We start from the raw sequence: 17,414 nt of genomic DNA, 5'->3' as shown, positions 1-17,414 counted from the left end.
TATGGCTGTCTGACCCCTGTGCTGTACACCTGAAATACAAAACAATACTGAATACTGTAAATATTGCAAATAATTCAAAGTAATATTGAATATTATAAACTGTAGTTGAAAAAATAGATTTAAAAGAAAGTCCAGAATTACAAACTTACACAAACTATGTGATGCCAGATATAAAACAGATCAAAGTGGAACCTTTGAACTGGAGAAGAAGGAGTCAGAGGGTTCAGAATCCCTTAACTTTGCCTCCCTAGAGTTACAAACATAAAACTTAAAGAAAAAGGTTTAACTTAAAATTTTAAAAGACCTGGCAAAAATCACATATGTATGACTACTACTAAAATAGTTCTTCATGACTATAGATACTAATCAACTAGTTCTTACCTACTGTTGGGCTATTATTTACATATTGAGAGAGCAGGTCTTCATCAGCTTGTTCATGTTTTTCAGCAGAAGCACACTCTTTCTTGGAGAAGCTGCTATTCTTCTTTTTTAAAAGGGATGTTTTACTTTCAGGCTGATTCGAGACTGGAATTTCCACTGGCTTGTAATTAGCACGGGAATATGGCTCTTCAGGAAGCATGTAACCTTTACTAAAACACTCTAGCAACCATTTTGCTCCCACTACATGAGGCCTAGGAAAATAGTACACAGTTACCTATTAGTTTAAATTATAAAGATCATCATCCACTTGCCACACAGTTTCCAAAATTACATGAACATGCAATTTTAAGAAAAATTATTATAGGGTAAAATTGGTTTGAATTAAAAATGGACACGCCCCCCCCCCAAAACCCCGCTTCACAAGTAGGAAACTGAACAAAAGAAAATGTAAAGTATGAAAATGCGATTTTAGTGAATATTAGAAGGACAAGGATTTCCCTTCACAATGTATATTTCCTCCCTACCTGATCCCTCCAGAATTTGGCATTCTGAAGAAGCACAGTAATGACATAAGGTTCTTTGCATAAACCTAAAAAGACCAGTTGTTAATAGAGGTTTTATTAACTAAGACTTTGACTGGAATGTCATGTCTAAAGGAGACATGCTTGGGCTCTGGTTGTTACCAAAAAGCCCTGAGGAACTGGGATTGACTTCTGAAGGTAATAAAAGCCCACGAGATAAAAGGCCTGGTACCTTGGTTGCTTGTGCGGTTCATGGCAATCTTTCCCGGGAAGGAACAAAGGTTGCTTTCCTGAAAGATGGCTAGAAGAAACCTTAAGGCACACTGGAAAACCAGAAGGACTTGGAAAAGACAGGTGTTTACAGGCAAGGCTGAACGCCAGGTATGTGGCTCAGCTTCTGTGCCCTGAAGGGCAGACTGAATGTCACCCTAAAGGTTCCTTGTGTAAGTTCCAGCAAAGCAGACTTAAGATCATATGTGATCATTTGCTGTTCTTCTTGTGTTTATGCAAACAAACAGAATAAATTAAAACTGGACTTAATGCAGTCCCTTTAATGACGAGGGTAATCTTAAGGAGAAAAATCGCCATTCAAGGAAAATCACAATGCTCAGCTGCAGACTATAAACTAGTGCAGCTAATCGTCTTTAAAGTTTATTTTCATTTAAAGTTTTTCATTTGAAAGTTAAACTAGGTCTGTGACATCAACAAAGATACTTAATTTACAAGCAAAAAGAATGTCAAATGCCTTGCAACTGGATGTCTTCCCAAGAACACAGTCCTACAGATTTAGAGACTTGTATGTGGGTTATGTTGCGTAAATTAACATGTGTGTTCTGTTTTCATAGGGCATGAGCCTATGCTCTCACTACCCGAGTGATTATCTGTACGTATAGGTCTCACTTAATCCTGTCTGCATTGCTGCCTCCTGAGACTCAACAGTTTGGCTGAACTAAGTGGTTGGGTTTGTATAGTATGGGGTGGTCTGTGGGCTTCACTTTAAAACTGGTTTCTCTTTTCTATGCTAATGGCTTGGACAGAAAGGGCCCAGAGGTCTGAGAAGTGGGGAAACCTAAAATATTTCCCTTAGCCCAAACTAAGTATGGTGGGCAAAAGGGCTATGGACAGGTGTGACGCGCCTTGCACACCTTCCTCCAAAGAAGCCTTTTTTTCCCCCCTAATGTGGGACATTGCATGATTAATCCCTGCCTTTTGTCATTTAGTGGTTATGGTTTTAATGATGCTTTTTAACCCTATTGCCAAATCTGTTGTCCCAGAACACTACAAGGATGCCAGTTTGTTAAACCAAGCATGCCACTGCCTGGGGACAGCCAACTGACCTGGAGTCTGCAAGATCCTTCCCCATGTGGAAGGCCACCCTCCCCTCCACATCCCCACTCTTATTAGGGATTTCTGGACTAGGGGTAGGTAGGACGACGACCATGTCCAGCTTGAAGCAGCTAGAGGAGCATGAGACTTTCATCCATTGTCCTTTGTAAGATTATAAAGGGTCTTGCGTCTGAGAGGGGGGAATTGCTACAGAGTGGGCGCCCCCCCCCCATTAATTAATTAAAAAAAAAAAAAAAAAAGACAAAACCTGTGGGCTGATTTTTCCCAAAACTGCTTCAACTGATCATCATAATCTCCCACAATAACATGAGTTACATCTTCATTGAGCTGGTTAAAACGAACTCCACCTCCATTGTTAATAAGCCTTCTCAGTTTATCTAGTTTTCTGCCACTAAAACCACAAAGATATATCTGCAAAGAAAGAAAATATTTACTTTAGATTAATGCATGCAAGATGTTTTTTCTTTCACAACACATTTATTAAACATATATGTCAAAATCTACTGTGTGTAAATAAGGCAATTCTGTGTATGTTTTAAGACATACTTCTGGAAAAAATAGAAAAAGAATAAGAAAAGATATATTGAGGAGTGTATTCTGAAACTTTGATTTTTTTTTTTTGGAAGTCTGAACTTTTTATCACTTCTTCATATAATAATCTCATAGCATTATTATCCTTCACAGTAGATACTTGGTAATTATTTTGAGGCTTTAAATAAAAGCTTTAGTTATCTTCTGAATATTAGTGCACAGGAATTTCTAAAACACAGGCAGCTTCTTCAAGATCTTACTACTTGTGGCCCTGGCCGGGTAGCTCAATCACTTAGTGTGTGTCCTGATACACCAAGGTTACGGGTTCGATCCCTGGTCAGGATATATATGAGAATCAACCAATGAATGCATAAGTAGAAAATAAATCAATAAGTTAAAAAAATTTTAAAAGATCTCACAACTTGTAAATTTCAAAATAATTATAGAAATGAATTAAATGTCTGAATTCTGAAACCCAGTTTTAAATTTTGCTTCAGCTGCCAAAGATTAACCATATGACCATGGCAAGTTACTTATGCCCTTTAAACTAATTTCCTTACCTATACATTGAGATATCTTTTTCACAGAGTTAATTAAACAAGACAAAAATTTTTTTAAAGATTTTATGTATTCACTTTTAGAGAGAGAAGAGAGGGAGAAAGAAGAAAAACAGCAATGGATCTATTGCCTCTTGCATGCCCTCAACCAGGGACCTGGCCTACAACCTAGGCATGTGCCCTAAATGGGAATTGAATGGACAACCCTTTTGGTTCACAGGCTGGTACTCAATCCACTGAGCCACACCAGCCAGTGCAACAAAAAAATTTAAGGCAAGAGATGAGTACTGCTTTGTGAACAATACTTACACAATAATTTATTTTTAACTATATATTTATACAGTAGTCCCTCACTTATCATGGGTATTACATTCTAGACCCCCCTGCGATAGGTCGAAATCCGCAAAGTAGGATCCTTACATTTATTTTAGTATTTATATTATTTTAAGGTTTTATAAACCCTTTCCACACACTTATAAACCACTCCCAGTCCCTTATTAACCTTTCCCATTCTTATTCACCTTTTCCACATTTATAAACACTACTTATGTTCTTAAACATATTCTATACTCTTAAACCTACGTAACTTCAACAACATACATATACAGTACCGCAAAACCCCGTGATACAGTGAAAAATCCGCGACAAATATAATATTTTTTAAAACCCCGCGATACAGCAATAAATGAATCACGATAAAGAAACTACTGTATATCTAAACTAATTTAATGAGTATAAAAATCTTTTTCATGTCTGTTTTACAATTTTAAAAAATTTCTTAACAACAAATCTATTCTTAACTGCATTTATATCCAAAACTAATAACCTCCATTACTAGAATATATTTGAACAAAAACTAGAAATACACACTTCCTATAAGTAAATAATTAAGCCATATCCAGAATTAGTATAGTCTAGGATAAAAGAATCTACAAGACAGTTTCTGTTCTGCCAGTAAGTTAAGCATCAAAAGTAAAGAAAGGTAAGATAATTTGCCCAATTTCCTTCCTTAACAATAAAGCAGGGTTAAATCTTTCCTACTCTTCCAAGAATTAATGCATAGCCTATTCATTCTACAAGCAGGAATATATTAAGTATTCAGCTCTAAAAGACCTAAAGCATATGATGTTTCCATCAAGACACTTATAAGAGTTATTCATGCACTAAAAATTTAAATAGCCCAATAGATACTAACAAAGCAGTGGGTCTAATGATTAGAAATACAGGCCTTGGAATAGATGGCTGGGTACTTACGGTCTGTGACTCTGAACAAGAATTTTAATCCTCTAAGTCTCAGCTTCTGGATAATATCCATTTTAGAGTTATTTGTGGGAATGAAATGAGTTTATACATAACATATTAATAAAATATATGAAATAATTAGCACAGTGTCTTGTCTAGCATATTATAAGCACTGAAAAATACAAAAAGTGGTTCAGAAACTAAGTGATCTCAAAACACAGTAGATGCAAAGTTTAATGTAATTAGAAGGGTTCAGAGAAGAGCTGAAAACTGTATGGACTTTGAAGGATGACAGAGGAAGGTACATCCCAGGCAGAGGGGCCCTGACAGTTAAAGGATGGACATGGCCTAATAAGTGCATCTACTTAGCTAGCATTGAGGGTTTATGCCGATAAGAAGCAAGCCCAACTCTGAAGGGTCTTCAAAGTCAGACTAGGAAGTACTGATATACATTGTTACTACAATTATTACATAATACATACCCGACAACCATCTAATAAATCTTCAGGTGACTGAAATGCACTGACATCCAGATTTTCTAGATTTTCAAGTGTAGGATCCACTCTGCTATTAAGAATGGAATTATATATTGATTCATTTATGCAACTTGCATTGATGTTGGAAATATGGCTGACATCTGAAAGAGTACAACCTACATATTAAACAAAGATGTAATAAACCTAATAAACCTATGGAGATAAAATAACTGTGATTATAGTTTTCCTATAGATTAAGTTTTCTAATACACACAGCTATGAACAACTTCCAAAATTAAGATTCAAGTGTCCTTACCGAAATCTTGGTGACAAAACAAGAAAAGAAAAACTAAAACAATTTTTTTAAATTTAAATAAAAATTTTATTTAACTAAAAGTATATTTAATATACTTATTTAACAGTGGCTTGCTTTTACTAAAAATCTGAAGTTACTGGTTTTAAGGTCCAGGAAGCTTATATCTGAGAAAAAGTTTATAAGCATTTGCTTAATTGCCAACATGTCACCTATGAAACAGGAACAGTTTTAAATACGATATGAATATAGATGGTCTATAACAACTGCAGCAAACGAATAAAGGAAATGGACTAATAATATTTTCACATCAAATCTTTAAAAATTAAGTTTTCATTTTAAGTCTTTATCTGTTAGTATTCTTAATCTCTTTAATTATGTTTTGCATTATATCAGGATATGAAAGAAAAGTATGCATTCATTATAAAAAGAAATATCAGGAGTGCTGGACTAATTTTTCATTCCATTCGGTTAATATACAATGATGCCTAGCAGCAGAGCAATAGAAGATGGAATTTCCTACTATATCTCACTTATCCTATTAACAAATCAATTCTTACTCAGAAAACTAAGAGTTTACTTTAATCCCAATGAGACTTACTATCAACTGTGTTGATCTGGCCAACAGGAGTTGAAGTATCAGGCATAGCCTTTGTTTCTGGTCTAGGCTCTGTCTTGTATATGGATTCATCCTGACAAAAACCTTTTTCAACACTGTCAAAAAACCACTGCCTGGTCACACAATGTACATTCCATCGCTTGGCACATTCGTATTTCTGACCTATCATGTTCATTAAGAAAGAAAGAGAAATGCAAACCATTAAACTCTGTCTTGGCAGAAATATTCAAATTTATGATAAGTTATTAAAAAAACCTATGATAGGTAATTATGATAGACAAAATTAAAGTTACCAGTAATTACTCTTGCTTTTAAATAAATACATGTGCTATGTAAGGGGATAGATCTCTAACAAAATTATATAGAGATAAAGGCAACTGTGTGGTACCTGAAATAATATTAGATTCGGTTTGAGTATAGCCTCCAACACTTAATTTCTTTAAACCAGTTTCTTTATCTGTAACATAGGGATAACTCACAGAATTACATCACTTTAATAAGACTGCATAAAACAACCACGAAAATTGCAAATTTTTGCAATATAAAAATACCAGCTTTGAGTAGACTACTCCTATGTCACCAGATTCTACTTGAAGTCCAGAATAGATATGTAGATAGGTAAATTATATTAAAAATGTACGACCTTTTATTACCTTAAAAAATATTTTAACACAACATATTTTGAAACAGTATCAGAGAAAGTTGAGGTCAACATGTAATAAACGATAACATGAAATTTTTTTTTATTTACAATCTTAAGAGGAAATGAACTACTCTCAGAATTAGAAACTATCCATAGCAGTTATCAAACCTACTTACAATCATAATTGGCCATACCCAAAATTTTGACTTAAGTACAATTACCAACTTTAACACTATTTTTCTAATTTTATTTCTTATCTAGGTAGCTGAGGGAAAAAACACAGTATAGATGAGATAATGAAAACATTAACAAAATTTTGTCTCATCAACTTGTATATAGTTCAAGGATATTGGTAAAAATTACTCTCCAGAATAGAGATTATAGAACACCATAATTAATAGCAATTTTAAGGAATTCTTCTCATTGGTAATGTATTTTTATTCTTTTAACTGCCTCATTTTCTGTAAAGTGTATCTTCAAGTTAAAACTTACAGGTCACTCAGTAAAGCTGATTCATTCAATCAAAAACTGAGCCAAGCCTTTAACATGTCATTAGAAAGAAACATAATTTAGCTATATCTATTAGCTTTCTTGTTATCCATCCAAATTTCTTGTCTCTTAAGTATTTGGTAGCTTTAAAAAAAAAAAAAAAAAATCAAAAAATTCGAAAATAAATTTAGATACACCACTGGAAATTTTTGTTTTATATTTATTGAATGATCTGCATAATATTAGGATAATAACATAATTTTTCTACAGATTATGACCCAAACTATCTCATAAGATTTTAGAAAAAAATATCATACTCAGTTTACATGTCAGAAGCAAAAGCTATTCTGTAAAAAATCTTAAAATGTTAAAAAATAGAGAAAATTCTGCATTTATCCATTTAGGAAATACAGTTTTACCTCTTGGCTCTTGCACGATGAGGTGTGTACATTCATTCATTTTCAGTTGCCCCATATATTGACCTCCATGCTTAACTGTGAGACGCTCAACTGTCCTTCTTTCTACACAACCCAAACCAGTCACACAGATTACGCATCCAAGAAAAATAGGACATTTGAAGTCTTCCATGTTTATATCAGTATATCTGGTAATTTTACTGAGGAAAACAAATGATAAAAAGGAAAAAAATAAACATTTAATATATCAGATAGTTTAAAATTTACCAGAATAAGGACAAACAATATCACTAATGCTTTCCTCATTTTTTAAAGATTTTAATTACTTTTAAGAAAAGAAGAACTCACAGATACACCAGAATTATACTAATTGCTCATCTCAATTGGCACCATGTCTCTAATAAAAAATAATGTTTCAGATTGTGTCTCAAAACTGTTTTAAGGGAAACCATTTCATTTAAGTCCATGCTAGCCTAAGTGATGTATTTTCCAAAATTTTAAGTCTGAATCTCTACTTTGTTTGCCTATCAGAAAAATGGAATTTGTATCCTTTTATTACACTATGTAAATAGTAAGCAATGACTTGGGCCAGAAACCAACAAAAATATCATTGTCATTCTGCTGCGATGCTAGGCATACGTGCTGATGAAACAGGCTGGGAGTGAGGGTGCCAATGTGGAGACATGATTAGGATGTGCTGGATGGTGTTGAGGGAACACTGTAAATTTTAGGGGAAACTCAATTCTGTCCCTTGAAATAGGCTCCAGAAGGGCAGAGATGCTATCCTCTTTTGCTCACTATGTATACCTACTGCCTAGCTCAGGGCGGGTACCAGGTACATAAAATGGGCTCAATTAATATTTTTGACTAATCACAATCCAGTTAATGGCTTACATGTTTACTTTCAACCTTACATATACCCACTTTGGGAGTGACTACGACAGCCAAAATGGTTAATTTGCTCTCCATCTTAACATATGGGCACAGTATTGAATGATAAAGCAATAGAAGAGTTAGAGCTGCCACACTGATTTTCCCAGCTATTTTACTAATATTTACTGCTGAAAACAATTTTATTATCAAAGCATTTTTTTACCTTGCAGCTAATACTAAACCCATAGCCCATTCCACCTACCATCTATCCTGACAATGACAGGTTCTAGTTCTGCTCTTTTGTTTTCACTGGAGAAAAGAATGATGACCCCATTTTTGTCCCTGAATGACAAATCCAAAGAGGATACCATAAAACCTCCCTATTAAAACCCACAATAAGCCAGAATGACAGAATTTATCACTTTTTCAAATCTAGAAAATATCTAAATGTCTTTCTTACTTCTCTTGTGACTTCTCCCAAAGTGTTTTTACCCAAGAAGGAAGCAAAATAGGTTTCTTTAGATTTGCGGCAACTAAATATTTTTTGCTACCAACTTCTCCAGCAACAAGGTGAGTAACTGATAAATTAAGGTCTCTGTACACATGTCCACCCATCATTTGTACATATTTATGAACTTCTTCCTGCAGTACCAAGAGAAAATATATTATTAAGACTGCAGCAAACAACCTCTCTTCTATTTGTCGTTAAGCTTGAATGCACAAATGTTTCTCACCACCATAAAGTTAAATACTCAAATTACTTTTTGGATGTAAATATAAATTATAAATAAATTATAAAATAATTACTGTTATACATTATTTCCCTGTTTATCTCAACTCCATAAAGTTACTAAACTATGTTGTTTCTATAATAAACAATATATTTTAATTTATCATATATACTTTAAAGTATGTAAATTACATATATAACATTATATATCTCTCAATCATTTTTTTAACCATCTACAGTGGGAAAATATGATTCAAAAGCAAATGCACTGACTATATAAAAAAGTGAGTTTCCTTTTAAATGTAAAAAATAATAATAAAAATTAAAATTAAAAAACCCTTCAATTAGCCAGTTTGCAATAAAAGATTCCACTGTATCCAATTTATTAAAAAATAGAAGATATACATTGTTGTATATTGACTTTGTTATCATAAACACTCAAGTGTAAAGTCTCAAAGTATAGTCTACACAGTGAAGAATTACGTATGGAAATAGATATATTGATCATATTCCTCAACATCTCAACACTTACCCTTTTGTCTTTTTCCAGGCTTGTACAAGATACACTTATATCACACATCACCATATTATAAACTGGATATTCAGCTTTTGGAACACGTTGCTGGTGGTGCATACAAAATATGACTACTTGAGGACCAACAATTCTGCAGCCAAGCTATAAAAAAAGAAAAAGCTAACTAGAGAAAAGAACTCCAATCTTACAAAATTACATTTTGTAATATTTACCAATTCTTTATAGCAATTGATGACCACCACAGAAAAATCACCAAATTGTTATAAAAAAAAAAAATTTAAAACATTTTATAATTTATCAGACATTATACTCATTAAATACACACATGCAGACACATAAAAACAAATCCAACAATGTAGGCTATTAAAAAAAAAAAAAAAAAAAAAAAGATCCAAGAGCCACATTCACTCAAAATTGCCATTGAAATTTTAATCTCTGAACAAAGACAATCTTAATGATGGGGGAGGGGGAGATAAGTAATAATAATCTTATGCTATACAATTAGGAAATATCCATATATACTTTTCAAATAAAGCATCTAGCCAATGAAGCAGTTTAAAAGTATATGACTAAATAACCCCGCTCTCAAATACCTCTTATGTCACCAAAAAAACATATAATCCTTGGCAGTTTCTACATTTGTGTTTTAAATACTATGTGTGACTCAAAGTCTTACCATGGAAGACTCACAAAAAGTTCTCTTAAAATAGTGAAGGTAACTAAAATAAATAACCTTTCATTTTCATTGATAATTGACATGAGCACATTCAAGCCAAGCTAAAAAGCCTAGAGTTGTGAAAGTCTTAAAAATCAACTGGTAAGTGATTAGTTATCTTCTTGGTCAGCCAGAAAGAAAGAAAAAAATGAATTTTTGATGCTACTGATTCTGACAAGCAGTGTTATTGCCAAAATGAGGGTAAGGCCAATAATGCTTCTGGCAAAAGTGGGCACAGACCTTCCATTAACTATATAGATACTGCATCTGCCTACTCTTCTACATTTTCCTCTCCTTCAAACAAGAATCACTCCTTTGTAATCTGGATGGAATCATAGTTCATTTACTTTTAGTTCAATGCTTCTCCCTTGTCCAGACACCAAAAAAGTAGTAAGTCAGTAGACTCTAGAATCAATAAAAAGAAATAAGATGGCTCACTGGTGTATTAGCAATACTCATCACCCAAAATGCTTCCTTTTAGCATATAATTTTTCAGAGCCTGTATAAGGTAGAGGTACTAAAATTCTACCTGCACAAGCATGTAGGAAAGACTGTAAGTAATAACCAAGCAATACTTTGAGGTCTTTTCCTACTCTTTATTTTTTCTCCTTGAAATATTTTGCAATCATACTGAGTTTAATCAAGTACAGTAGAAACCCACTAATGCTTCATTACTATAGAGTCCACTTATTACTAAGCAAAGTTAAATCCTTGGAAATATAACAATTACATGTAACAAAAGCTTATTATAACATAATTAGCCTTTAAAAATATTCTGGTCTCCCAAAATCAAAGGAGTCCCCTGTATTCATAATTTGCACAATGCTTCATGATCAGTAAAGAACTTACATCCACTGATGGAAAAAAACAAACCAGAAAAAAAACAACCCACACAAATAAAGGAATACACTAAAAGTTAGCAAACCTTTTTGAGGTGATCAAAGACAATACCACTAAAAGGGTCACAGATATAAAGTGATCTATCATTCTCCTTTATCTTCAATGCCTCTTCTTCTGTAATAATCTGAAGATGTTTTTCTGATTGGAACCTTTTTATTGACTGAAAGAAAAAATAAAAAAAAGATTGCATCTGATGGTCAAGATGGAGGCGTAAGTAAACACGGCTTACCTTCTTGCACAACCACAGCAAAAATTACAACTACACTATAAAACAATTATCACTCAGAATTGTCAGGAAATTGAGTTGTATGGAAGTCTGACAACCAAGGAATTAATGAAGTCACATTCATTCAGATGGGTAGGAGGGGCGGTGAGGCAGAACAGGCAGAACAGGCAGTCCCACACGATGTGTGGTGGATAAAAATTGGGAGGGAAATCTAGGGAGGGAGAAATCTCAGCCCCACACTAGACCACCTAGCCCCAGATTCCGGTGCCAGGAAGATAAGTCCCCTTAACTTCTGGCTGTAAAAACCAGTGGGGATTGGGGCAACAGAAGAAACTGCAGGATTCTCAGGCATCTCCTCTTAAAGGGTCCTCAATAAACTTCAGACCTATGCAGACTCACTCCCTCTGGGCTCCACCATGGGGGCAGCAGCCGGAAGGGCACCAGTGGCATACAGGGAGAAACTGATGTGTCTGGTATCAGGGCAAGTGCTGGGGGATAGCTTCTTCCTGCATAAAACTTCAGAGGCCAGGCAGCAGCCACTGTCCCTTTTCTGTGTTCTTCCCCACACAGAGTCACAGAATGGAGGCACCATATCTGAGACTCCATCAACCTGGTTCACCAGGTTGTCCTGCTAAGTGATTAACTAAGGCTCTGCCCCATCCAACTTAACAGGTATAATTTTCAAAGCAGCTCTACCTAATACACAGAAACAAACACAGGAAGCCTTCCAAAATGAGGAGACAAAGAAACACGGCCCAAATGAAAGAACAGACTAAAACTCCAGAAAAAGAACTAAACAAAATGGAGATAAGCAATCTATCAGATGCAGAGTTCAAAACACTGGTTATTAGGATGCTCCAGGAACTCACTGGGTACTGCAACAGCATAAAAAAGACCCAGGCAGACATGAAGGTTACACTAAATGAAATAAAGAACAATTTATAGGAAATCAACGGTGGAGTGGATGAAGCTGAAAATCAAATCAATGATTTGGAACACAAAGAGGAAAAAAAATCCTCCCTCCCCCCCAAAAAACTAGGATAGAGTAAGGAGCCTCTGGGACATCTTTCAAACGTACCAAAATCCAAGTCACATGAGTGCCAGAAGAAGAGAAAGAGCAAGAAATTGAAAATTTATTTGAAAAAATAATGAAAGAAAATTTCCCTAATTTGGTTAATGAAATAAGACATACAAGTCCAGGAAGCACAATGGGTCCCAAAAAAGATAAACGCAATGAGGACCACACCAAGACACATAATTAAAATGCCAAAAGTTATAAAGAGAGACTCTTAAAAGCAGCAAGAGAAAAGCCAAGATACCTTCAAAGGGATTCCCATAAGACTGTCAGCTGCTTTCTCAAAGAAACTTTGCAGGCAAGAAATATTCAAAGTGATAAAAACCAAGGACCTACAACCAAGATGACTCTATCCAGCAAAGAATTGAAGGGCAGATAAAGTGCTTCCCAGACCAGACCAGGTAAAGCTAAAGGAGTTCATCATCACCAAGTCCTAATTATATGAAATGGTAAAAGGAATTATTTAAGAAAAAGAAGATCAAAACTATGAACATTAAAATGGCAATGAATTCACAACTATCAACAATTGAATCTGAAAAACAAAGTAAACAAGCAGACAGAAAAAAAAATCATAGATATGGAGATTATTTGGAAGGTTACCAGTTGGGAGGGGGAAGAGGAAGAATGGGGAAAAGGTGCAGGGATTAAGAAGGACAAATTGGTAAGTACAGAATAGACAGGGGAATGCTAAGAATAGAATAGGAAATGGAGTAGCCAAAGAATGTATACACATGACCCATGGACATGAACTAAGGGGGGGATTAACAAAGGAATGGGGGATACTGGGTGGAGTGTGGCTAAGGGGGAAAAAGTGGGACAACTGTAATAGCATAATCAATCAAATACATTAAAAAATAAGATTGCAACTGAAATTAGTCACCTGTATGTAAATCCTACGAATTCTATCTTCAAAATCCATCTCAAATCTACCCTTTTCCTTGTTGGAAGCTACCATCGCCTCTCACCTAGACCTTTGCAGAAGTCTCTGAAGTGGTTCCTTCTCTTTCCCTTACCCTAAATCTATTCTCCATACAACAGCTAGTAATCTTTTTAATAATATAAATCAGGTGGTGTCACTCTCTGCTTAAGAACTCCCAACATGCTCTGGCTGGTGTGACTCAATGGACTGAGCGCCCGCCTGCAAGCCAGAAGGTCATTGATTTGATTCCCAGTCAGGGCACATGCCTGGGCTACGGGCCAGGTCCCCAGTGGGGGTGTGCAGAGGCAACTGATCGATGTATCTCTTGTACATCGATGTTTCTCTCCTTCTCTTTCTCCCTCCCTTCCCCTCTTTCCAAAAATAAATAAATAAAATCTTAAACAAAACAAAACCCGATGGCTTCTGAGCACACTCAGAATAAAATCCACATTTCTTACAATGGCCTACAAGACCAAAGAGTCTGGCTCTTGCCTGTCTCCCCAGCCTAATCTTCTGCCTTTTCCCCACCTTACCTTTTCTCTAGCCACTTCTGCTTTCTTGTTACAACTGAAACAAGCTGAGCATAACCTCATTTAGAGGCTTTGTTCCCTCTTCCTGGAATACTCTTCCCCCAGGTCTTCACCAGACTGGATCCCTCACTTCAATCACTGCTCCAATGTCACCTTCTGAGATACCATTCCTGACCATGCTTTTTAAAATACCCCTTTCCTCCAGTGTATGTCATGTGGAAAAATAACACTGATAAAGTTTCATAGTCTTGTTTGTCACCTTATCCTGGCACCCAGGTAAGCACTCAAATAATTTCTGAACAAAATTTTAAGTCCTTATGTTAAATAAATACTTAAGAGTAATCCTTTTAAAACTATTAAGTCAGATCATGCCACTGTTCTGATTAAAACCCTCCAGTGGCTCTCCACTTCACTGATACAGCCATAAAGTCCTTGCAAAGCCCTACATGACCTCTTTTCTCCTACTCTGTGAAGCATCCCTTAAATAGTCTTCCTCTATCCTTTACGCATTACACTACAACCACACTGATGTTCAACAGACACTCTTAAGCACTTTCCCAGGGGCCTGTCTGGTTTTTCCCTCTGCCTGAAACCCTCGTCATCACATACCCACATGGCTAACTATCTCACCTCCTTCAGGTATACTCAAATATCTTCTCCATAAAGGACACCCTAATCACACTCTATTTAAAATTACAACCCTTGGGTCTCCTCCTCGGACAACAAACATCTTCCAGACCCCTTACCTGTTTTGCTCTTTTCCCATAGCTCTTAGCACACTTAACATACTACATAGTTTATTGCTTTATCATGTCTGATAACTGTCTATTTCCTCCTGCTAGAGTAGACTGTAAACTCTGAGAAAATAGATCTTTTGCCTGCTCTGATCTCTGATGTATCCCAAGTACTAGAACAGGGCTTATCAGATGTGGACACCAATAATTATTTGCTGACTGAGTGAACTTTAAAGAAAACCCTGCTACAACAGAGCTCCTTAAACTCTAATGTATATAGGAATCAGAGTAGGATCTTGTTAAAATGCAGGTTCTAACTGGTAAATCTGAGCTGAGGGCCACGAAACAAACATCTCAAGCCATGCTGATGTTGCTGGGGTCTGTGAGCAGCGAGGCCCCACCCTACTCCCAGACTCTCCCATATTATACTGTATATGAAGAAACATACTTTAACATTAACCAATTAACCAAGAAGTTATCTGTACCCAGTACAAGACTGACTCGAAAATTTTCAGCAAAAGTCTACTCCGATTAGTAGACAAAAAAAAAGCAACTTAATTTCCAACAACAGCAGGTCAGCCACTTTCAATAGAAATATTGTAATAAATTTAAAGACCCCCAAAATATATGATATACTTAAAAGTATGTAACAGTGACATATCTGTTAATGGAAACTACAGTAAAGCTATGCTACGAAAGTATTGATAAGACATAAAAGCCCAATAAATAAAAAACTATAAAACCAAGAAAAGGAAATTCAAAGCATCAAACAAGATATTTTCAACTGTTCTTACCTGAAGAGCTTTAAGAAAACATTCAGAATTGTCTGAAGACTTTAAAAACTTCACAAAAAGCGGTTCTTTGTCACTTCCGGACATTTCTGAACTGTCAAGGAGCCATTAACAAAAACAAAAACACGTTACGCTTGACATTAAATTCTTAAGGGACCAATTTTTCTGCCCAGATAAGAATGTCTAAGGACCGACATTTTGTCCTTGTCCATGAATTCATCCACTTCATTTGGAAGAAACGCTGGAACGTGGGCAAAGTCAAGAAAAAACATGTCAACACTGGTCCTTGCAAATCAGAGAACCGTAATCAATGTCCCTAAATTGAATACATTGAGGACCTTTGCTATGGAGCTCTAGGCCAATGAAAAATCAATTGCATTTAGCTAATGGCACACAGAAGGAATCGGTCTCTGCGGGTAACCCATATCCTCGAGGTCTCTTCATCCCTCAGTTACAGGGTGCAAGCCAGGTAGCAAGATTATACCCCCCGAAGGCCGAACGCTCTTGCTCCCCAACTCCTGGCCCAGTCGCAGCAGCAGCCACAACTCCCGGGCGTCCAAATCCCACCCGCCGCTTAGAGGCAGGAAACAACGAAGACCGCGAAGGCCAGAGGCGGCGTCGCGCCCCACAACTGGAGTACGGAAAGAGAAGGGTCTTCTCTCAGCGCCTCACTCACCTCGGCGGAACCACCGGGGCTGAGGGCGACGAGTGGGGGCGAGCCCGGCCCGCAGGAGAGCGGCTGGGGTCCGGCGCCAGCTCGGCGCACACCCGCCGCACCCTGCGGCGGGCCCACCCGCAGACTAACGCAGAACGCGGAAATTGCCGAGGCCCTGAACCGACTTTCGCGCCAACAGAACAGACGAGCTCATCTCTTCCGGCGGAAGTGCCGGCCTCTTCCGGCGGAAGTAACATATTTTTGCAACTGCGGAAGGAGGGTGGGGTCGGCAAAAGTGGTGATTGGCGGCCGGAATGGCGTATTACCGAGCCGGTTCTGGCGTTCTGGGGAAGACGTGGGATGGAAACCTTGGCGTTTAAGGTTTTGAAAGGCGGTTCGGGGCTCTGCAATAGTTGACCTAGCACCCACGGCTCAGGGTTTGGGGCCGCAAGCTAGGAGTACTTTAGAGGAGGGCCTGAAACACCGAAATAGAAAGCATAAAGCCAGGGGTAAAGAGCGTTTCTTCAAATATTTTATACCTGTCTTGGCCAAGCAGTGCGTGAGAAACCATGTATTATGCAAAACAAGCCTCTCAGGCAAAGAGTTGTATTTTCATTTTAACAGATGTAAAACCTGAGGCTTAGTTAAGTTAAATGATGTGTCCAAGGTCATACGTGACTCCCAAACCAGCAGAAAATCATTAACAAAGGGCAAATGTAATTAAGAGGGTGTCAAGGGACATCCTGAAGGGGGAAAGATGGTTATCACCAGACAAAGGGAAAATGGGAGAAGGGAGCTGACAGTAGTAACATATTTACAAATCAAAATAGGGGCATTTAGATAATAGTGTCAGATTGTAACTCCAGAGTAACCAGTAATGGAGAAACGGGGGAGAAGGAGAGGGGAGAGGGAGCTAATCGCATTACTATAAAACCAGTTTTCTTCGTCTACTTGGGGCGCACATTCTTCTGGCTGGGGGTGCACCCAACTCTGCAGACTCGTGAATAAACGCCTCGCTTTGCTGCTCAAGTCCTGTGTCCTGGTTTTTATTGTGAGCACTTCTCACACAGTTAAGTGGTCGGTCGAGTTAAGATGTTAGCCAGTCTTTTTGGCTTGTGGACAAGAAAAGGGGTTCTATTGAAAGCAACTTCACTGGGTGATCTGATCATAAATTCCTAACTGGGCAGGTCATGATG

The 17,414-nt window shown here is 36.9% G+C and overlaps 1 protein-coding gene across 2 annotated transcripts in view; it reads right to left on the bottom strand.

The window, feature by feature from the left end:
* TOPBP1 (DNA topoisomerase II binding protein 1) overlaps positions 1–16,418 on the bottom strand; it is a 58,954-nt gene extending 42,536 nt beyond the window's left edge. The window contains exons 1-10 of one of the 2 annotated variants that reach the window (XM_090284327.1): positions 16,240–16,418; positions 15,567–15,657; positions 11,314–11,448; positions 9,671–9,814; positions 8,869–9,050; positions 7,539–7,735; positions 5,970–6,149; positions 5,062–5,231; positions 2,497–2,660; positions 382–632 (exon numbers count right to left, since the gene is read on the bottom strand). In XM_090284327.1, coding sequence (XP_090140453.1) covers positions 382–632; positions 2,497–2,660; positions 5,062–5,231; positions 5,970–6,149; positions 7,539–7,735; positions 8,869–9,050; positions 9,671–9,814; positions 11,314–11,448; positions 15,567–15,650 — 1,507 coding nt within the window. In that variant the 5' untranslated portion in view covers positions 15,651–15,657; positions 16,240–16,418. The remainder of the gene's footprint in view (positions 1–381; positions 633–2,496; positions 2,661–5,061; positions 5,232–5,969; positions 6,150–7,538; positions 7,736–8,868; positions 9,051–9,670; positions 9,815–11,313; positions 11,449–15,566; positions 15,658–16,239) is intronic. The other variant, XM_090284328.1, reaches the window with a different exon arrangement.
* Between the last annotated feature and the right edge of the window lie 996 nt (positions 16,419–17,414).

The sequence above is a fragment of the Furipterus horrens genome, unplaced genomic scaffold (genome assembly GCF_987537825.1).
Source record: "Furipterus horrens unplaced genomic scaffold, mFurHor1.1.pri manual_scaffold_7, whole genome shotgun sequence".
NCBI classification, from domain to species: Eukaryota; Metazoa; Chordata; class Mammalia; order Chiroptera; family Furipteridae; genus Furipterus; species Furipterus horrens.
Note: the sequence above shows the minus strand (reverse complement) of the source record. Positions and strands in the feature narration are given on the sequence as shown.